The 24,020-nt window shown below is 38.0% G+C and overlaps 2 protein-coding genes across 2 annotated transcripts in view; both read right to left on the reverse strand.

The window, feature by feature from the left end:
- The window catches only part of vstm2la (V-set and transmembrane domain containing 2 like a), a 59,283-nt gene extending 54,879 nt beyond the window's left edge, over positions 1 to 4,404 (reverse strand). Inside the window, exon 1 of the mRNA XM_028453302.1 lies at positions 4,064 to 4,404. Within this exon, the coding sequence (XP_028309103.1) occupies positions 4,064 to 4,181 (118 nt within the window). The 5' untranslated portion in view covers positions 4,182 to 4,404. The remainder of the gene's footprint in view (positions 1 to 4,063) is intronic.
- A 4,979-nt stretch (positions 4,405 to 9,383) lies between these two features.
- ctnnbl1 (catenin, beta like 1) overlaps positions 9,384 to 24,020 on the reverse strand; it is a 71,973-nt gene continuing 57,336 nt past the window's right edge. The window contains exons 14-16 of the mRNA XM_028453526.1: positions 18,203 to 18,340; positions 17,000 to 17,072; positions 9,384 to 10,722 (exon numbers count right to left, since the gene is read on the reverse strand). Coding sequence (XP_028309327.1) covers positions 10,634 to 10,722; positions 17,000 to 17,072; positions 18,203 to 18,340 — 300 coding nt within the window. The 3' untranslated portion in view covers positions 9,384 to 10,633. The remainder of the gene's footprint in view (positions 10,723 to 16,999; positions 17,073 to 18,202; positions 18,341 to 24,020) is intronic.

Below are 24,020 nucleotides of genomic sequence, written 5' to 3' on the forward strand. Positions count from 1 at the left end.
TGTGTGTGTGTGTGTGTGTGTGTGTGTGTGTGTGTGTGTGTGTGTGTGTGTGTGTGTGTGTGTGTGTGTGTGTGTGTGTGTGTGTGTGCGTGCGTGTGTGTGTGTGTGTGTGTGTGTCGCATGTGCTGGCACGTCACCTTAGCCAATCATAATCGCTCACCTTGTTTTTAACCCGCCTCCTCTTGCTGGCACATGTGTAAAAATACTGGCACTGATTGGCTACCATGAAACATGACGTCGCCTTAGCCAATCATTTTACATTTAACTTAAAAACTGTTGTGTTGCCTTTTAAGAAAAATATCATTTTTAACTTGAATTATTAATTTTTACTTCGATTTAGTTCTTTGTTTGTGTTTCTTTAGTCAACGTTGCTTAGCAGGCCTTATTATTTCTTATTATTTATGAAATACCTATTTAAAGATTCAAGTTGTTAGATTATTGTGTTTGTCTGCTTTGTGCAATGAACAGGGATCCAAATTATTTAAAGCTAAAAGACTGCAAAAAGTGTGATTTCTCTTATTTAATTAATCAATTAATCAGTTAAAAAAAAAAATTAAAAAAATGATGGATTAATCGATTGCTTAGAAAATTGTTTACTGCAGCCCTACTAATGATTGCAATGAAATGAACTATAAAAAACTAAGGTATAAGGGTCTGGTTATGAAATTTTTGGCCTTTCTTTCCATTCATCACCTTCAGGACCGAAGAAAAATAAGAGTTTGTCTACGCTCCTCATTTCCATACAAATCAAACGCACCCACGTTTAAAATACATTTCTTCACACAAACACATTATTTAGTCTGAAAAGCCATCATCATGCTGTACGTTAAAGATGAGTAACCGTAGCGTGGGATATAATATCCAAAATGATCTGCAGGCAAAAGTGATGAATGTAAAATATTGTACAGTGAACTATAGCAAAACCATTCAAATGGCAGAGCGATTGGTAACTATGAGAATCCACCCACGTCCATAGGCTGCTAGGTTACAGCGAGTGAAGGAACTACCAGAAACATTATAGAGAGACTCCCTGCTGAGGTCGCAAGCATTTCTACATCTAGAGATGTTGGCATTTTGCTAAAAGCTCGGTTTTACTTCAAATGGTCTAAAAAATGTAATGTAGCGTTCTCTGCATGTCATTATCATATTTTCATTGTTATGTACCTCATCACTGGCCGAGAAAAACAAAACACTGGATTGAATTATACACGAGAGATTGAAATGCAGAGCTTGGATCTGTATTTCTCTTCTTCTCTCACTCTACACAAGTTTACAAGCTCTGAAAATCTTAAAGTGAGGTTAAACCACTCTTAACAATACGGCAATTAGGGACGTCGCAATACAATGCTTTTTCTATGATCACGTAAATGGTGAAACTCGTGCTCTGAAATGGAAAACTAATGTATTTTTAAAGTTATTTTGTGTATTTTTTTAGTCTTCTTCTTGTATTGTGGGTTTTTGTTGTCATTTTCCTGTATGTTTTTGTCACTTTGTATATTTTACTCTCATTATATGCTGAGATGCTGAGGGAAGAGTTCATTATGTTTTTAATTGTAATGTTATAGTTTATAGAATATGTAGTTATCTGATTTCTTAATCAGAAAATTTCAGCTACTGTAAAGTTGCTGTTGCACTTTTGCTTAAACCTGGGTTAAAGCTTGAAATTGTTGAATGACAGAGGCTCATTTACTTTTTATTTTGGGATTGTTCCATGCATGTTAACTCTTGAGGACAATCACAGCAATAAAGTTGCACTTTTGACAATATATCTGATGTCTGCAGTCATTTTTAAGTGCATCAAAAAAAAAAATGTAATCGAAACTCAAATATATTTTTCATTTAAATCGGAGATTTTTTTAGGCAAAATCTCCCAGCCCAATTTTGTATGGTTTGTAGTCAACTTGAGTATTTTTGAGATTGGCCGCACAAAATTAGCCCGGAGGACCGCATGTGTCCCATCCCACTTTAAGTGAGGAAAGAACAAAGTGTCCAATAAAGAGCAACAACAACTATGAAGCAACATTCATTAAAAGAAATATCAGTGTGTGTTTGTAGGATTCCTGTTCTTCATTCTTAGTTGGAGGTTAATAACCATCCTTAGTAGTAGTGATAGACCGATACATCGTCCGGGCCATATTATCGAGCGATTTTTGCGGTTTCTACGTGTATTGGCATCGTCCGATGCGGGCTGCAGCGTTCGCCGATTCGCATTATTTAATATTTTTTACTTGTTCTTGTTCTACATCACCTGTTTTAATTTCAATAAAAGTTCCTTTTTTTAAAAATTTAGACACATTATTGTGTAATTTTTATGATGTAAATTGAGGGAGCAAAAGAAGTATCGGCTCCAAATATTGGCTCAAGAAAATCGGCAGTCCGTATCGGTCATCGGCTAAGGCTGATGGAAAAAAGGGTAGGTGATGGTACTACAGGGGGTATTTGAGAGAGGGAGAGAGTGAGAGAGGGAGAGAGAGAGACAGAGAGAGAGAGCGAGAGTGAGAGGGAGAGAGAAAGAAAGAGAGAGACAGAGAGAGAGAGAGAGAGAGAAAGAGAGAGAGAGAGAGGGAGAGAGAAAGAAAGAGACAGAGAGAGAGAGAGAGAGAGAGAGAGGGAGAGAGACAGAGAGAGAGAGAGAGACTGAGAGGGAGAGAGAAAGAAAGAGAGAGACAGAGAGAGAGAGGGAGAGAGAAAGAAAGAGAGAGACAGAGAGAGAGAGAGAGAGAGAGGGAGAGAGAGAGAGACAGAGAGAGAGAGAGACTGAGAGGGAGAGAGAAAGAAAGAAAGAGAGAGACAGAGAGAGAGAGAGTGAGAGAGGGAGAGAGAGAGAGACAGAGAGAGAGAGAGACTGAGAGGGAGAGAGAAAGAAAGAAAGAGAGAGAGAGTGAGAGAGGAAAATTAACAAATAAAAGCATGAAAAATATGGGGATTTAGAAATAAATAAATTGGTTTACAATGATAATCATAATAATGATGATGAAAATGATCTTGATTAGAACATGAACTGAAAATACAAAGGTCAGTCATGATGAAAAATCTATTCATGAGACACTAAATATTGTTTCTTTCCATTTATTCACAAAGTTAGATTCTTTAAAATAAGTGTCAACCCTCATTCATTCCATTATTATGCTCTATAGTTTATTATTATTATTATTATGCGCAAAATGTTGTAGCTTGACAAAGATGGGTACTTGGACTCAGAAACAAGAGAACAGGGGTACTTGAGCGAACAAATTAACATAAAGTCCAAATCCAGCCAATGATTGGACAACAATTGTAGATTTTAGCCATAAAGTGATAATCTCAACCCAATAATCTGCAGTTTTAAATCTCAATCATTTCAGGGTGCTGGCATGATCTTAACCATAACAGATATATCACCCATAGATACGCATGCACAAATACTGCATCTATGCTGAAATTCAGTTTACTGTATCTGCATAAGCTATAGTCCATTTTATGTCAAGGTGCCACTACAATATCAATGTGACACAAACTATTTCACAGATACAGTTTTGACTTGAGAGACTCTCTGAAGCTGGTGTGGATGTCATGTCCACTTTATAATGTCCTGACTGTAATTTAAGTGGATATGTAAAGTCAGCAGCTGCACAGACACCTGTAGAGATCAGCACCAGGAGCCAAAGTCACCAGAACCACAGGCAGAGACTGATCCACACCTGATCCTGTACCCCACAGATCTCACTGAGACGCTCCTGATGATGATGATGATGATGATGATGATGATGATGATGATGATGATGAGGAGGAGGTGGGTGTGTTGGTGAAGACATTGGGATTCAGTTCTTCTATTCAAGGAGTGTGAACACGTTCAGGTTTCATCTCCAAACACTGCATAAGATCTAAACCACCCTGTGAAACCGTGACTTCATCACTTTGAGCATCATCAGCATACGAAGACAGAAAAGTCATTAGCATTAGTTGGCATGCATGTAATCATCATCATCATCATCCTCATCCTCTTCCTCTTCCTCTCCAGCCCTGCGCTGCTCTGTCTTTGTTCCGCAGCAGAAAGCATCACCTGTTCAGAAGAACCACCTACCGTTCCCAGAGACCTGGTTCTCCATCCCTCCGTGCGCACCCTGCCTGGTGGAGGCACTAAGTTGCAGGTAGAGTCCGATGTAATGTAAAGTCCCCAGTAGCAGCCTGAACGCTCCCATCGCTCTTCTCTTTTGCTTCTTTTAGCCTCTCTTTCTTTCTTTACATCAGGCGAAAAATGACGTCGAGAAAGAAAAAAAAAACGCTCTTCTAATTTGATCTTTCAATTCCTCTTCTAAATGTATTTATAACTAAAAACAAAGGTAAAACGTGAGAGGGAAAGTGACGTGCTAAGCTCCAGTGTCAGCGGACTGACTGACTGAGGTTCTGCCTGCGTTCTCTCTGCTCCACATGCGGCGGAGGAAGACTGTTCCCGCACGAGGCGTGCCACGGCTCACAGTGGAGGAGGGATATCAGGTGTTTCGCTAACGAAGTGTCTATTGATACGGAAACGGACCTTTTTCTGGAGCTTTCCTACATAATCATAATGACTCAACGATTCATTTTTGTCATATATGGTTTTTTTTTTTTCATTCTAACACATTTAACACGGCAAATTCCATCTTTAAAATACATATAGAAAAAAAATAAATAAACATTTTAGGGTATTTCCTGGGTTAGGGCCAAAATAAAAGGGCTAGCAGGGTAGCTAAAAATAAATATGAGCTAAAATAAAACTGACGGAACTTTAAGTCACGTGGTGCACCTATCACGTCATCTAAACTGGCCAATGATATATCCTACTCAAGTAGGAGTACTAACTGTTGCTTGATACAAAGTCATACATAAAATACTCAAGTACAAGTAAAAAGTAGCTCAATTAAATAGTACTCAAATACAAGTTACTATAGTTACTTTCACCCCACACGTTTATTGTTGGTAATAAATCTTGCCACGGTTCCCTTGCATACAGTAAACATCTCATGTATAAACTTAAAAGGGAAGATATTAAATCTTGCACAATTATAACTTAGTTTATTTTCCACAAAAGCATCTGTATGAAATAGGCAGTGGCTATCCGTATGGTATATACCGACATTCTATCCATACGCAGCACCCCTTTTTGGCCAGTTGAAGTCACGTGATAGGTCAGTCATTGGCCAGTTTAGGTCGCGTGACTAAGACTAAACCAGACCCTAACCTAACCCTAACCCAAACCTTAAAATTGTTGCGATGTTGGGTTATAAACCTAACCCTAAGACTCTACGTACTTGTACTTCGGTAACTGTACCAAGAGCACCGGGGGTTGTCCGTACGGAAACCGTACAAATTGACACTTTCTATAAAATAAAAGGTTTTGTCAAAATGTACAATTATTTTTAAATAAAGTAACACCATTGAATTAAAAACTATAGAAAATAACCTCTATTTAATGTTGTTTTGGTACTGTTCATTATGCTTAATCTGATTGGTCGGCTATGATACATTTTATTTTGTAGTTTCATAATGTCCAGTGATTATTTTAAAACAAATTTACCAGGAACGGTTAGGTGTAGAAATGTAACAAATTACTTTACTTCTTTTAAAAAGTACTTAAGTACAAGTAAAATTACTGATTTAGAATTATACTCAAAAAAGTACAAGTACACATAAAAGCAACTCAATTACAGTAACTTGAGTACTTTTACCTCTGGTAATGTTTCCCATGGTTTACCAATCTGGATTTTTGAAAGAGGCGTTACTGAAAAGTTCAATCAACAGACTGTTCGAAAACTAATTAATTCATAGAAAACACGATTCAAGTGGGTATTTGGAAAATAAGAATATACCCACTTCTGTCTTTCATTTTTTTTTTGTATGTATTTATTCATTGCACTGTTTTCCAACAGAGTTTAGTTTGGTTGAAATTGCATTGGTTTGGAGCTTGAGTGGGAGTTTGCACAGGAGCTGTCCATGGTGCTGAAATACAGACTGAGTTTCAGGGTCTAAATTAGAGATTGGAAACTTTTGTCACAGTGGGGGCCACAAAAATGCGATGGTCTGATCCGAGGGCCACATTGTCAACTTGATCAGACCATGGAATTTTTGATAATATCAACTATCGTGTCATATATTTAGAATAATAACCAATCGAATCATGATACCCGAAAGAAGAAAAGGGTTTTTGGTCAGTTTTGATGCAGTTTTTCGAATAATTTTTTGGTAATGTGTATTTTTGACGTTTCTGTGTTTATTTCGACCCATTTTGTGTTATGTATATTTTTGGTGTTAATTTGTTTATTTTTTTTTTTATCTTGTTTTGTATATTTTCCAGTTATTTCTGTCTATTTATAGTCATCTTGTGTGTTTTTAGAGTAAATATGTGCATGATTGTTGTCCTTTTGTGTATTTCTTTATCATTTTATGTCTTCTGGAAGTCATTTGGTATGTTTACTTTTGGGTTGCACAATACTAGATCGAGGGCCACATGTGCCCATGTCTGGTCTAAATACTAGGAGGAACTTCCAGTCAAACAACAACAAAACAAAGCAAAACACTATCCTCTCTACCAACCATCAATGTTTGCATTTCACCACACAAAACAATTAAACCAAGGAAATAACTTCATCAGTTAGCTAATGACAGATTCGTTTTTAGAGCTGCTGTTTTTCTCACTGTAGAGACGGTGAAGCGTAGATCTAAATACTGCATTAGTTTCTACTGTGTGTGTAGTCAAAGTTGTTTTGTCACCTTGGTTACAAAATTGGTGCAGTAAATTAACAGCTGTATTTAACATTAGAAAAAGGAGACTGAATCAAGTCATACAACTAATGGCTTGTTCTTAAGGAATCAAAGGGAATTAACAGATACATTTATGGTTTGTTTGTTGATAGACGGCTATAACACCTCAGTGCAGAGGTGACAGCGCGACATGTTACAGCTGCTTGCCTGCGTTTAACGTTTTGTGGTCCAGTATTGCCATAGCAGTTGTTCTACTCTCATTGCTCACCATCCCTATCTGGTGACAACGTTCCACAGCCTTTAAGCTAACTGTTGAAAAACGTCCCTGCTTGCACCATTACTATTCAGCTTGTATTTCATGTTTTTCCAGCTACCTGCTGGTTATACATCATTTATCCGTGAGCTCGCTCTCAGTAACATAATCTCAGACCCTCCTTAAACCAAGAAGCTTAAAAGCACCGCAGTGCACAGTGTTTGCACTCAGTCATTTGGAAAATACAATTATTCTCCTTCCCCTCGGCTGTGAAATTGCTGTACGACCGCTGTTAAACACGCTGCAGTCATAATCACTGATAAGAGATGCATGGGGCCAGGCTTGCTTTTCCAATACGGCATGCAAATGGCCCTGTAGTTCAACTCTTCTTATTACTTAGCGCTATTAGGGTAGAGACACTTAGGGATGACTGCAGATATAGGAGCCGATAGTGTGACCCATACAGTTCACACCAATCACAGCGACAGAGTAGATGTGTCTGACAAGATGAACAATCAATGACAGAGGTATTACATAAATTAACATTAAATGATACACAAGCTGTTTTCAAATCCTTCTTAGATCCTGGTTCCATGTGCTGAATTAGGAATGAAGATGACTGTAAGCAGTCATTCAAAACAGTGACTCAAATGTTTGATAAACAAAGTGAATTTCAAATTAATGCAAAATGATTGACAAAAATTCATCAGGGAACTGAAGAGAGATGGGAAGCAGGTATAAAATTATGGAGATGAAATCATAAAATGCCTTTTGATAAAAAAAGGTTTTGAAAAGGAGACTCAAAGGAATTCACTGCCTCAGAAAGCCTCGGTTCCTCAGGCAAGTCAGTGCAGAGCTTCAAGGCTTTGAAAGGAAAAGCTCACTCTCTTTTTGGAAAAATCAATTGAAAGCTACAGGACAAAGTTATATCATGATAAAGTAATCTTTAATTAAAACTCACAAACCAAGCCACTAACACCAGATGATTAACAAGATCCCAAAACTGCTCCTAAATGTGAAATAAAAAGTTGCAAAAAGCAAATTTCAATCTTTTGTTTTTGGTCTGTAATCCTTTTACACTAACTAAATAATAAAGACTTTGTGACAATCGGTATGAACTAAAAGTGCTCTTAATCCATTTGTGGAGACTAAAAGCCATAATTTTTGTGACATTTTATAGAAAAATTAGTCTTTTTGTTTTTAAATCCTGAAACTCTCTCTCTGCAGTTACCATTTAATAGCTTTTTTTTTTGTGATGGATGAAATGGCAGAGGGCTCCATGTTTTTTTGGGTCTTTTTTAACGTTTCATAACTCAGAAACATTTACATGTGTTTTAAATCACTTAGAGAAACATTTAAAGCTGCTTGAGATTATCTCTCAAAAAAAAAAAAAAAAAAAATATATATGATACGATATAATGGTTGAACCTGCCACTGGAAAGTTTGTAAACTCCTTTAGTGTCAAAAAAAACTTTTGCTCATTATATTGTAGGATGTGGAATCCTGTAGACCTGCGGACTCCCAAAAATTTCACAGTTCCATACCCCTTCAGACATTTAACCTAAATCCATGTACCCCATACCACTGCACACTTATAAACACAATGATGTATATTAGATTAGAAGTTAGAGGTCACGGATTCATATCCCGGGCAAAACCCCAATTATGTTACGACCCCCTTGTTACAAAGGCTTGCGGGGCCGCAACATAAAAGACATCAAACAGAAATAAAGACTTTAAAGTGTTTATTAAAGCAAAGTTATTAAAAAATAGCAACAGAATCAAAATAACTCAAAGAAACACAGGTGACTGGAGACCCTGGCCAAACTGTAAAAGTAGGGAGGCCAATATACAGGGCCGTCACACCCAGCATCCACCCTCTAAACAAAAAAAAAAGGTACAAAACACTAAATCTATACTAAGTAACACGAAAACAGGACTACCAAAAATCTTAAGCCGGCAACTAAAATAATATTCTTGCAAATGTCGAGCGGAATGGATTCTCTTCACGTCTGCTCCTGGTCCATGGTGTTGTGCTTCCTCTTCTTCAGGTATTCTCAGCCCATTTATTCAGCTCCTCCTCCCTCTCCACCTGATTACTGATGTGAATCAGGTGTTTTAGGTGAGAGGGAGGAAGGGTGAGTTAAGAGGCCAGGAGGCACCAGCCCTAACAGAGGCCAATGTGTAATTTGTGGCAATGCATGGAGGCTCCTAACTGCTGGTTTATTTAGATCTAGTTTCCAATGTTGCTGCTCAATTTTTTTTTCATGTACCCCGTGACAATTTCAGTAACCTAAGGGCATAGGCGGAGTTTGAGATTCATGCCAAGCGGGGCAGAAATGTTTTTTTTTATATGTAAAAAATACAATTCAATATAAAGAACTTCACAAATAAGGAATGACAAAAAATGTACAAATTTAACTGTTTTTATTATTATTATTTCTCATTTCTCCCATGTGACCAGGAGGGGTCTAGCAAAGGTGTGACTGATTGCCTGTTCATTGTAACCCTGATGAAGGTCCTCTGATAAAATGCTTGAAATTTAAATATTTTACTCGCATTGATCCAAGTGTGAATATCTCTTTTTCACACAAATATGCTTTAACCTCTGGCACCTTGGCAGTTTTTGGTCGTGAGTGAGTTGATTCTACTTTTGTAACATAAGTTTTGAAAGCTGTATTTTGGACCTGCCAAAATAAATCCAAAATGCAGCTTGAAATGTTTAGCACCCACTGTAACTTAAAGAATGAGAAAGTAAAGTTGCTCAATCTGGATGACAGTGATTTTCTTGCCATCATTTTTGTTCTAGTTTGTTAACAGTATTTCGAGTGATATCACCTCACTTTGCAACGCATTAGTTTTTGGGGGCAAAAACAAGAAATCACGGTAAGAATGAAGTAAAAATACATATAATTTGCAAAACATTTCTGACAATGTCATTAGGCGAGTTTACAGCTGAGATAAAAAAAAAAAAAAACTTACGAGGGCCAATTTCAAACTCTTGTCTTTAACTTTAAAAAAAAAATGTGTAATTCCCAACAGCTTAAAAATATCAGTCAGTGTGTGACCTTGGGGTTCCTGCTGGTGAGGCGGAAACTTTTCCAGCAGGTCGAACTGTTCCTGAAACGATTAAAGGTAAATTTGGTTACGTTAGCAACAACTGCGCAAACAACACCTGAAGAATAACAGAAGAGGTGCCATTGAAGACGCAACTTGATCTACTCCTTTGAAACAGTAACTAATGACTTTTTTGTGGAGATACATATAAGCAATCTGCTGCATAGCGGGACATTATTAAAACAAAGAAAACAAGAAATAAAAAATATTTATCCCCTTTATTTTTCACTAAGAAAGACAGTAAAGAGTGGTGGGAGATCTTAAGAGTTTTACTTATATGAAGATCATTAAGAACACATTAAATTTTGAGCGCTTTTTTTAACGCACTCTCAGCTGTTTATTCTTCCAGATGAAATTATGTCTTTTTTTTTTCAAACCACAGTTGAGAAAATTGTGAATTAAAGAAAAAAAGGTTTCTTTCATATCTTTACTAAATGAAGGTATTAGGAGGATAGTTTTTTTAGGCTTGCAGGTAATTTTGCCTTCAACTCTCTGTCTTCTGGTGATCAACTTGGACAACAGAGGGGCAAAAAGTAAAAACAACTAGAAGTTCTCCACAAGGTCCATGATCCGCTTTCGTTCAGCTTCTTTAAACTCCTCGCTCTTCCCATCGCCGATGCTCTCAGCGTATTCTGTAAAAAGACAAAAACAAGTCAGAAGAGGAACAAGCAGCTTCACAATCAGGTCTCAGGATTTTCTTGAAACAGAATGACACTGTATTTAAGCAGAATAATCAAACTTGCTATTATGGCTGAACAATCCAGTAGAGTAGCTGCTATTCGACCCACCCCACAATATTGGCAGGATGGGAGAGTAGAGCGGGACATCTTAAATGTCACTAAAAACCTCTGCCATTAATACTGTCGTTTATCATCTATATTGCTTTAAAGAAACATCACGAACGCTACAATTATTAATAATATAAGATGGGGGTATGTGAAATGTTATTAGTTTGTGTGTCTCGGAGAAGAAAAAAGGGTACAAAATTGTGATTGAGTCAATAAACCAGAGGCATTGTTGTGGAGAGATCCTTTACTCAGTACTTATCCATCAATAATGTATCTTCAAACAAGTGTCGGAGGTTACTATAATATTATATGCATTTAATGGGTATAACTGTAATCAAGGGTAAATTCTAAAGATTCTGGGTTCTCGACTAAAACCTAAAACCTGTAAGTGAACAGTTTTCTCACGAGCTGAGAGTGGTCTGTCCATCACAGTGGAAGAAAAAGTCAAGCTACTAGATCTCTCCTCTGAAAACAGCCTTTTAAACCACACGTCCCACGAGAGTGACTGGATTGCACTTCCCTGCTTCTGCAATAACAAAGACCTGTCAAGGTATATTGTGCAGCGGCTGTACTCCATTGTGCACTTCCCAGCATTTGACCGCGTTCTTCATTCTGTGCCTCTGTGTCTCACTGGGAGCCATTGAGAAGGCCCGGCACTTGATTTGGGATTCTAATGAGCAGAAAGTGAAAGCTGCAGTTGCTGCAGACACAGTTTAGTTGTGGCATCTGCTCTTTGTCTTAGTCAGCCACAGAGGAAAGGGAAAAGAGTCAAATCCAGTCAAAGTGATGGACAAAAAAAAACTACTTTTGTTAGACAAACTAGAAATATTTACATGTCTCCAATAGAACAAAAAAAAAGCCCTGTTACCATTGTAACAGAAAATGTGTGTGTTACAAATATCACATCAAGTAATACCAAGGTCAGAATTACTGTATACACAACGGCCTTAATCATAAGCAGTGTGTAGGTCCTTGTTTGTACAGCTTGATCTACACTAGTTTTATGAGGTCAGACCACAGAAGGCAGCACTTGTTTCTAACATCCATCGAGGATTTTAAGGCTTTGGAATCTTTTAACAAACATTTCCACATCTTTCTGGGTCTAATTTTGACGTATGTTTGACCTGAAAACCAAATTTACAGGAAAGAAAGAAGAAGAGGAAGAGGGAGAAGAGGAAGAGGAATGGAGGGTAGTGAGAGTCAGCATTTCAGAATCTGAAGGGAGATCTGACTTTGTTGTAAACAATTTGACATGCAAGCACAGCAGTAAGCAAATGTTTCAAGTTTTTTGTGACATTTGCCACAGTGGGATGCTCTTTGGAACAGCTGCCACTCCAGCAATGGGTATCCTAAGAAAAAAGATGATTCAGAGATTATATCCATGAGTAGAGATTTGGATTCAAATAGTTGATTCACAAAAACAGAAAATGACTCAAGGAAAAGTTGAGAACAAACCAATCAGTTTTTTCCTTATCTTTAGGCGTGTGTACGTCAGTATCTCTGTTACACAGCTATAAGTAGACAGGCCAGAGCATCGGTGTTTCCTCCACCCTCTGAGGAACCTCTTTGGCTAACATGGCGGAGGACAATACATTCCCGAGCACAGCTATTACAGGTCAGTGACTGGGACTGATGTGCCATGAATACAAGTGGAATGGTTTCCAGGTGCAGACTCTGAAGCTGAGCCATAAAAAGAGGCAGTGTGATTGAAGCTGACGCCACATCTCATCTGTAACGACCCAGCTGCACAGGGCAGCAAGCACAGCAGACCTTTGAGTCCCAAATCAACGGAGCTGTCAAGAAAATGTGGTATTTCTTCTTCTAAAGAACAATATTCAAGTATTATGACTGCTTGACAAACAGAATTACAGTAAATCTGCTCAATAATAAAGAGGTTGGCAGCTCTGTCTCCCATATCAGCTTATGTTTACTCTAAATGTTCTTACAGCTGTGTGGGTCCAGTCCAACAGTGTAAAACCATGTGTGAGGTTAGGTGGAGACTCTAAACTGATACGCATACAGTAGTCCCTCATTTATCGCGGGGGTCACTGTCTGCTGAAGCGAGGAGCTGTGCTCCTTTTTCTCCTCTCATAAAAATAAACCACCAGTGAAAAAAGCCGGTGTGAGTAGCAGCTAATGCTATCTAGCTCAGTGCAGACTTTCAAAGATGAAAACTACAGAGAGAACTTTTACCAACCGGTCCCGGTTATAAAGGTCATACAGCTCCACGTGGTCAAACACAGCTTCTACTCCATGGGTGAACATACCGGTGTCCGTGTTGACGTGACGTCATCGTCAACAAAGACTCTGATTGGCTTTTGTCATGCGAGACAGTCGCAGGACTTCAATATTTTCAATCAGGATGCAGAACACAATGCGCGTTCATACACTGTAAAAAAAATGCATGCAAAATTGCACTGTAAAAAAAATCTGCGAAACACCGAGGTCGCGAAAGGTGAACCGCGTTATAGTGAGGGACTACTGTATTTAGGTGTAAGTCTCTGTGATTGGCTGTCTCTATCTGGTCAGCTGGGATAGGCTCAAACAAGAATAACCAATCATAGAAAATAGGCGTGTCCTTTGGATAGATAGGTATCAGGTATTGAGTACATAGCTTTGCAGAAGAGCAGGTTGCAGATCTAAATTGTTGCATCTTCAAGTGTCACAATCAACCAGTGAAAACTGGTTTACCTGAACAATGTTCCCTTTTGTTCTTGGTAGTTTGTGGTAATAGAGACCAGCCTTGAAATACCTCTCAACACTTACTTTCACATGACAAATTAACATCAGATTTATTTTTTGCCAGAATTTAAAGCTGCTATTTGGAGTTTCTGAGAAATCTATGTGCATGTATGATTCTTTTGAAATGCAAAAAAATACCTAACACCACTTGTACTATGCTCTACTGCCGGTGGTCATTCATATACATTAATGTATATAAGTCCCGCCTTCATCCATAGACCCCTACACAAATGCAAGAAAGCGTCGACTTCACCCAGCCAATAGGCTTCGACTTCCTGGAGCGGGCCACTGTCAATCAAAGTGAATGCGTGTGCACCGTCACAACAGCAAAGAGGTATCACTCAGCAGCATCATAGCGTCATAAAGGAATCTGGGTACAAAAATTGTGGATAAACGTCTTTGTGACCGCAACAGAATTTATCTCGGAGCTGCTTTTCAAAGGTGGAGGGATTTGCTGCTTTTAAAAGGATTCCGAACGGACCAGGATTTTGCGACATTGCTCATGGACAGGTAATAAACATGTTTTAATCAAATGTTATGGCACTCTAACAATAAATGTGTAGTTTTTGTAGTTATGCGACTTTGTTATGTTTTGCAATGCTTGCGCACAAACGTAGAGGCGTAGCTTCTGGTAAATTGGCAGAGGCAGGGGAGGAAGTAGAGCTGTTGAGGGCGGGACATCAAGACGTTCTCTCAGAAACTCCTGATAGCAGCTTTACGTGAACGAATTTGAGAAAGTTAAGATTTTTGTATATTGCAGGCATCTTTTTTGTCTGTCCAATGTATTTAAAAGAAAGCTAAAAATCAAAGATAGAATGCTTTTTAACTGTTGAAGCTTGTCGTGTTTTTTGGTCTCTACTCTCAAAAGTCTTAGACTTGACTTGTTCTCAGTGTATTCTGGTTTTGGGCAAGTCTTGGTCAGACAGTGTGACATTGAGTACAACAGTAGTTCTCAGAATTCAAGATTTTAGATTTTTTTTAAAATGCCAATAAAGCATCACTTTGTCAGCATTATCAACACTGCAACAAACCTCACAAAGTGTTAAATCAAACTCGCCGTCATAATTTTGTGAAGTTGCTGAAATTGAAAACCTCACAGCAGGTTTTTAACAACCCTCTTTCCCTTACAGCATGTTTGGCAGCCACTCATTCTGCAGAGCTGCTCCTACTTAGACAAGCTAAAACCCTTAAAGTGAAGACAGTTGGGCCAGGGACCATCTCTGCATGTGTTTAACCTTTTCTAGCAGCTTCCCAGCATGCTAGCACACACACCTCTCTGACAGGTGTGGGGTCACACACTATCAAACGGACGAGCTGATGACAGGCCCTCACAGGTTTACACATCCAGTCTCCTTACCAGAAATAAACGTTTTAATTGGAATGATTAAAGTGCAGCCAAGGATGCATTAAATTGATCACCATCACTCCTTCTTCATTAATAAACTGAAAACCATTAATAAACTCCAAACACATAACAGATTGCTAAAAAGGTGGTTTGGTAAAATTGTAATTAAATGAGGACAGTTAATCAAACATTAATCCTAATTTGTTCCTCAATTCTGAAACTTTTTCCCATAAGAAACAATATGAGACATAAATGTCTCATTGTCAATGTAAAAGAGAAAGACCTTTATTTTGAAATGCTGTTGAAATCTAAAGCATCTGTGCTACTTTAATTCTTATAATTCTAATCATCCTCAAACTACTGATGTGAAAGACCCTGAATATCACCTCACATACACGTTTGGGGCAAGTCTCTTGCAAAATCTGATGTAACATAATGTGATATGAAGGACACCTTCTGAAATGAAAATAGCTATATGACACAGACTGAACACTCACTGGCATGCATTGGAAAAATATTGCACGTTTCCACGACATCTTTTGCTTTAAATGTGTGCTCTAATCTCTAGCTTTATTGCAAACACCTAAATGTCAATTGACACGATAATGCATCGTGGCCTCCCCAAAGTTGTACACCTAGGGCATACACAGCTCTACCTTTCAGTCAGAACTAATGGAGACACGTTAATCTACCAGGATCCTCTGTACCCAACCATGCACCATATGCCATTGTCTTTATTTTTACCCTGTGTGTCTGTGTGGTGCACGGGGTTTGTAGGGGGTGGATGTATTTCATTTCGTAAAAGCACTTTGAGTTGCATTTTATGTATGAAAAGCGCTTTTTATAAATAAAGATTGATTGATTCTGTTCAAACCGTATGTCTCGGACGCCTTTCTTTATCTTTATCTCTAACAGCTTAACAAAAGCTGAGAGATACTGCCTCTAAATCATGTACAGCCATAATGTTTGCAATAGAATGCTATCTCGTTATTGTTACTTTAAAAAAAAAAAAATAGAAATCATTATTAGTATTTAAGTTATTGACAGCCTTAAAACAAGCCACAACCAGATCACTTGGAAGCAACTATCAAACAGCCAGTGTAGAGCCCACTCATGTACAGGTTAATAGTTATAATTTAAAAATATTCAAATAACAGCAATAAATAAAGTGTTCACACATGCATACTGTACATACTAAAGCCTATCCCACATAAGCACACAAAACACGTCTATAAATGCCATTATTTTCTGGTGAGTGATGTGCTCCATCTACACAATCACATGTCACATTGAGCAGTGTGATCGGAGCCTCGTCCTAAAACCCTAATACGGAAAAGAAACGGTGAAAGATGGATGTTGCAGTGGGAAGATAATGACAAATCGACTGTACGGATAGAATTTGGTATATTGATACCACTGCTAATAAAAAAAAAAGATTGGTTTTCTCATATTCACAAAACAATCAAATAAACAGATAGTTTTATCTACCACAGGTAGTATCAACACTAACAATGAGCTTTGGCTTAGAATCAAACTACCATCATACTTTGTATCTGAAACATGGTTTTTCAGTCGAATAGAAAGCATTATGGCTTTGAACATTAGTTAATAAAGGCCTCACTTAGGTACCATGAACAGTGGGTGTGAGCCCACATCTACATGTCAGAGATTTTTATTCGTCCACTTCTCTATAATAAAGAGGTATGGGTAATTATACTAACTCCATTGTTACGTGGGCCACACACACCTCATCATTGTAAAAACGTGATAGATCTCAACAGATGCTCCTGATTTTTTTCTGGACTCCCTTTAGTCTAGAAAGCTATGACTTTACAACCCATCCATCCATCCCTGTATAGATTTTAAATGTCTTTACCCATAACAAACAAAAAACTAAACTTCCATAAAAATAACTAACAAAAAACATCCATGAAATCCAATAACACAAAATGAAATAAAAAATAAAATAATAAAAAAAAGATCAAAATAAAGACTAATAAACAAAGTAATAACTAACAAATCCCTCCAACTCACCTCTCATTATGTGACGCACTACTTTGACGGAGCCTCCTCTAAGGTTAAGAATTTGATGGACTCTCTGCTGCAGCTGAAGGAGGAAGGAAAACAAACTTTTTTATAGAGTTCTATAGAAAACTCACTAAAGACAGCAAGATAAATATCAGGTCCTTTCAAAGTAAGAGCAAACAACCGTTCCACCCCTGAATTGACCCATACAATATAAATCCTGAGTTAACTATTATAAAATGGCATTCCAGAAGTTAATGTAAGGAATTTGAATAGTTTGTAATTATGATATTATAATAAAAATGCTTATGCTGACTTTCAAACAATATCATAGAAAGAAAAGTAGCTAGCTTCTAGAAATTATTTCTAAATTTGTAATTGGTCAACTTCACTTTTTTATCAGTGAAGACTTAAACATACTCAGGCGGACTCCGCGCACAACGGACTCCGTGCGGACTGTCGCTTCTCCGACCTCATATACTCGAGCGGACTGTTACATAGTGGCTTCATGTGAAATTTCCTTAAAACCCTACATTTCCCAGAATCCTTTCCCCACAATCCTACAATTCCCACAATCCTTTGCGCTGTTTACTTTTTCAGTCATGGCGTCCTACACTGATGACGAGGAAGAAGAGCCTTTCGGACCTCTTCGGAAGCTCATCTCCATCTCTCCTGTTCTGTTTCTCCACGCGAGTTAAATACAGGTCGGTGTTAGATTTAATGCGGGTCGATACATGCCGAGCAGTGTTTTGTACGACACCAGGGTACGCGGACCACTTCCGGGCGGCAGGAAAATCTGAGCTTTGCAGATAATTGGCCTAGCGGACTGCACTCTAGTGATGTACGCTCGAGTATGTTTGAGCCTTAAGTTAATTTTGCCTCTATTGTCAACTTGTTTACAATAAAAAAAATAAAATAAAAATAATAAATAAATAAAATAATTGCACTCAAGCTACCAATCAAAGAACGTTTTCTGCCACTTTAGTCACGTCGTATCACAGGTCCTCATGAATCATCGTCCAGTGTGGACACAGTTCTCTGTTGTAAGGCCTGGGCAAAGCAGCCAAGTACTTGGCTGCAGTGCCTGTACAGACCCTCTGACTCCAGCCTGCTGAAATTGCTTGTCTAATCAGATGTCTTAATGAAGATTAATCAGCGATGAGGTTTCCCTTGGAAAGTAAGAGTTAACATAACATGGACGCCTTTGTGTACCTGTGAGATCCCAGAGTTACTGATCTCCACCATTATGTAGCAAATCAGCTGAAGAACGAACAGCCCAGCGTCCAGGCGCCGCAGGTAGAACTCATCCTCCATGCCGTCGTCCAGGATCTCCCCACGACGAACCATCTCCTGCAACAAAAAAGCAAAATAACTATTTAACACAGTCGTGAATATACAAACACATGATCCAAACAAGAAAGCACACTATCCTAATTTACAGTTTACTGATGCTGGAACTATTAAAACAGATACACCCAAATGAAAATCAGAGAATTTTAATTTTGAAGTTGTTTTTCAGCCTTTACAACAAATCAATTCGCCCCATTGACCAGACAAACAAATCAATTGATTACACAGCTAAGCTGCAACAGAGAGGGGGGCGGGGTACTTTTTAGACACACACACGCACGTACACGTACACACTCTTGCTTAGTTATCCATCTTAACAAGCCTGTCAGAATGCCAATACCACAGTGCTGCCAATAAGCAGAGCCCACATTAATCATCATTAGAGATTACGAAGCAGACCTGAGGGGAGTTGCTGTGAAAGCCACTAGAGGGCTACAGAAACACAGACAGAGAACAATACACTGGTTATTGACAGGTGGCGTGTCTTATTTTAATATCAGTGACTAGACGAAGACACCGGCAATTGAACTCCCAAAAATATATCAGTAAAAAACAGAGTATTGGATTGTATCTGCCTGCATGAATTATCTCTGATACAAGCATTCTGAAAGATACTTTCATTTGTAAATTGTAAAAAAAAAAAATCTTATGTTTAGACTTAAAATATATGTACTGTAACTCGTTTGGTTCTCGGAGTAAAATCACTTGATCAAGCCGCACTACAAAATAACCAATGAAAGTATGCATGATCCATGCTGATATTGTATCGAATCAATATTGTTAATTTTTAATGCAGCAATATCAGTATCGTATTGGAAGTCAAAAAGTTGTATCGGGACACCCCTAATTATAATGGCTGCTTTAGAAAAAAAATACTGGAGGCAGGCTTGGCAAACACATGACCAATTGTATTGTTTACACCAATAATAATAGTATTTCCTAAAGACATTACTAAAGACATTTTCTACCATTACAAGCCAAAAGTTAGACTTTCAAATGCATGGCTTTATTCTTCAAGATCAATAGCACTGAGGTGGTTGACTCATTAGCTTTAGTATTAGCAGCTCCTAAGAAGTACAGTTGAAAAACTATTTTAGAGCATTAAACACATCCAAGATGCAAACCTTTATATTTTTTTATTTTATTTATTACTGCATAGTCTACATGTCCTACCACTAGTCTAAAACAAGGAGATGTATCTCAGGAAATAGCTGTACAATGTCAACTGCAGTCTGTTCAAGATGCAAAACTATGCAGAGCCTGAAAGTAAAGCGAACTTCCCTAAACCCACCGTATGTAGGGCTCACTTTCCTGTGTCCTCTGTGTAAAACACTGGCCTGGGATCGTTAGTGACTAAGCAGGTTGAAAAAAAAAAAACCCACACCTGGCTCTGTTCCAGTCAGCTTTCTCTGAATAAAGCAATTTCAATGTAAACTGTAATTCTTCTCCTTCCTGTAGGAAAATAATAAGATTATCTCAGTTTCCAGGACAGCTCAGCAATTATTACCCGTGAATGCAATCCCTCAAGGCGTCGTACAAATGTTCAACAAATCTCACAATCCGACACCAACAAAGACACAAAACACAGCATGTTAGCAGAAATTACAAAGGGGAAGGGACACTAAACTTAGACAAGACCCCCTAAAGGAGGAGGAAGAAAAGCATGCGTGCAGACACCCTGTGGCTGCAGTCACTTTAATATTTTGACAAAGAAAGCTCATTTTGGTTTATTTCATGCCATTCTTATTACAGCTTATAGCCATCACTAAAGAGCAAAGCCTAAAATGCTTTTCTTTTTTTTTTTTTTGAAAGATGGAACCAATTATCTCAGCTACATCATCATCATCAGCTACAGAGAAATGAAAATATCTGCACTGATGGCACAAAGGGAGAAATAAAAGAGAAATAAGACATGGAATTTCTGGAAAATGAAACAATCCCAGCGTCAATTTGCCATCAACTAGCAATATACTGACCTTAGGGACAAGTCCCGTAGTAGCGATTCTAGCAACGAAAATGAAAAGGAGATTAAACAAAACATATGCATCAAGATAGAAATAACTAATAACTAATGCTGTTTAATAATTTAGTATGATTTGTCCTATTGAGACATGGACAGCCGTGGCCCTTGGTTTAATTTTGTGTGGCCCCCAAAGTAAAAATATAAAAGAATTACTCAAACAAGTTCGGATAAACTATGGCCGGGCCGAATAGCATGTACCACGTTCCCGAGAATTCAGTCCAATGACTCGGTTCCACAAAGTAAAGCAATGGGCCCCCTGGCGCCCTCATACAGAGTATTGGGCCCCAATTATATATTGGTATGTGTCAATGATTTGGTACGACCAACTGTCGCAATATTTGAATAAATGAGAAAATCACTTTAATAAAAATTGGGGGTGGGGCTTCGGGCCCCTAATCAAATTGTGCGAGACATAATCCCAATCTACATTGAATTACCTTTGAAACGATATATCACACAACTATGTTACCATACATTTAGAATTTACCGAAAATGGGGGGTGGGCCCCATTTCTAAAAAAGGGCTCCGAGCGTCTCATCATATTCATTCATAGTGAGTTCATAGCAAACTGCACCCTCTAAATGAGCCCCATTTATATATTAGTATGTGCCAATGATTAGGTACCACCAACCGTCGTAATATTTAACTCGCAAATAAAGAAGAGAAATCGACTTTTGCTTTCTTTTTTCTTTTGGGGCCCCAAATCGACAATCGGGCTCCGAGCGTCAATGCGTACACATCTATAGAATATACCTACCAAATTTCAGAAGAGTAGCAATTTTAACTAGTGTACACAACAAGAACAGGAAGAAAAAGAACGACAACAACAAAGTGAGTGGTGTTTTGAGTCCGGTAGCCCGGCCTAAAAACATAGAACATTACAAATGATTGCACAAAAGGACAACAAAAAGAAACACTTACTCCAAAAGCACATAACACATCTACAAATACACACAAAAATAACACAAAATGACAAACCAAAAACACACTACTGACAATAACATATACAAAGCAACGACAAAAATACACAAAATGACTCCAAAATAAACCAAATAAAAGCACAAAAATATGCAAACATGACAGGAACAGACCAAGCCCTTTATTATTCACCATCAATTGCATTGTTTCAAAAAAAGTCTAACAAAATATTTCAAATGAGATTATTGGGGATAATTTAAAAACTACAGTAATATGAAAATAAATTCAATGATCAATACATATTAATAGTGAATATAAGCACCTTCTTAATTGTTGGCAAAGCCAATCAAATGAAAGTGCCTTTAATGTTTTTGAAAAGCATGTCCTCATCTTAGCAAGAAGCTTTTTACCACAGCAAACTGGAATGCATTAGCTTGGCATCTGGCGTCAATGAGCAACCTCCAATCAGCCCTCTCATCAGAATTCAAACAGAATTGGGTTTCCCTGAAGTGATTATCAACAACTTAATGTATTTTAAGAACTCAACCAAAATACTACTGAAGCACAGTTTTAATTTGGAAACAGAAAATCTTCTTTCAACTTTTGGCAACATGCTTCGAATGTGCATATCAGCTCTGTGCAGACTCCAATCCAGCAGCGTGTTGTGAAAGTGTTTTCATAACCAGCTGCTCACTGCAGACTCCAACATGATGTAGCAGTAGAACCAATTCATATCAGAATAGACACTTCCGCTTCAATGAGTTCACTGGAAAGTTTTAGGGCTAACATTTTCACCATGGAGCAAAAGTGACACAAAGTACAAACCTTGACAATTGAGAGAATATCATTTAATGAACTCCTCCATTTGAGCAGGTTTCTATCAGAAAGAATGTTTATCAGACACATTCTATCAAAATAAAAAGTTGTTATATTTGGACATTGTTGTCCACCAAGCATTTATAGGATGTGATATACAGTATAAACAAACCAATCAATACAGCAGAGACGGGCAGCAAAATAATGACTAATGTGAGCTTTAATACAGCAAAGAACAAGAGGCTTGTGTGTTGTTTTTTATATGTTTAGCTATAATTGTTGTCACTGTGCACCGGTATTTTGTTGTTTCTGTACATATGTATTTTTTGGAATCATCTTGTATGTTTTTGCCATTTTGTCTGTGTTTCTGTCATTTTGGGTTCATTTTCTGTGTTTACTTTTGGGGCAGAACAAAATAGACCGAGGACCACCTGTAACCCCCGGTCCACCAGTTAACCATGCTATAGAGCACTGGTGGGTCGGGTATCGCAGACCTGGGGTGTATTCCAGAAAGGAGGTTCAACAAACTCTAAATCAACATACCACACGATGGGAAACTCTGGGTATCTGATTCCATTACAGCTGGTATGAAGTGGGTCAATCAACTCCCAGTATGTAAAGTTTGTGTTACTGACGTGCATGAGCGTGATAAAAAGCCATCTTCAATTGAGAAAAGATAACCAGAGTTGGGCAAGTTACCTTCAAAATGTAATACATTACATATTAGTAGTTAGTTATTTAAAACTAATTTGTGACATTACAATATTATTGTCTCTGAATTGTAATGCACTACACTACTTTTGAGTGACTTTCACCAAAATAACCGAAGAAGTATGACGAGCATTCTAAAGTGCTAAAATATATTTTATTGCAGCTGATTATATATCCAGTGGAGGGTGATGTGGTATGGCATAATAATTGTGTAGGCTACTAACAACTTCATATAATAGGTACAGTGAAGGCTCATGGAGCAATACAATAAGTAAAAATGACCGTCAGAATCACAAAAGCAGACAAAGTTAAAGTCTGGTAAGTTATGATAAAGATATTGTAAATATTTAAAGTCTAGGCCTATTCATATGAAACACAATAGAGCTAAAAACAACTATAATGTATCCTATAGCCTTATGACATGACAAGACGCACAATCACTTTCTTTTTGTTTCTATTATTTTATTCTCTTTTAATTAAAGCTCAGTACAAAGCTGGCATGCACTGGGATTGGTAACCTGTTAAATGTGGCATGTTAATTACAATATCTGTCGGATTTTTTAGTGCGCTGCTTTTTACTGCTCCTAACATGGTGACCAAAAAAATTGTAACACTATTTTATATGAGCGCCCAATACAAACCATTCACAAGATAACATGACCACCAGTCAAAGTGTAACACTATTTTCTGAGCCCTCAATACAAATCAGTCATTAAGTCTATAAATAGAAACAATAACTAAGAGCGAAAACAATCCAGGGAAATGTATCATTTTCAACTGCCGTCAATATGACGGCGGTGGTGGCTCCGGTCAGCTCTGCTGTTGTTTTTTAGTTGTCAGCTAGCGGCATTTTTACTGTGAATGTTTCTACAAAAATCACCTCTAAACCAAAAACTTCTACACTGCACATTTAAGAGCAGGAATCTGATCTGTACGAGCCTCATTCTCAGCCATACGCCAGTGTCACGGCGTATGGCAACCACCTGGAAGAAAGCAATTTATTCACCCCCCGATGGGTGAAATAAGTCAGCGTTTGGGGACTACAAGCATTTTCTATGTATTTCTCATGAAACTCACTCCCCGAGACATTTGATTTTGGCCAGATCCAGGTCTTTACGTGTAAGCCCCAAAATAAACATTGGCCATTGTTCTTGCTGCAACTTCCAGTCCAAAAAAAAAATACCAGAAAAGTGTTGGAAGGTCCCTTTGGTA

The sequence above is a fragment of the Gouania willdenowi genome, chromosome 7 (genome assembly GCF_900634775.1).
Source record: "Gouania willdenowi chromosome 7, fGouWil2.1, whole genome shotgun sequence".
Taxonomy (NCBI): domain Eukaryota; kingdom Metazoa; phylum Chordata; class Actinopteri; order Blenniiformes; family Gobiesocidae; genus Gouania; species Gouania willdenowi.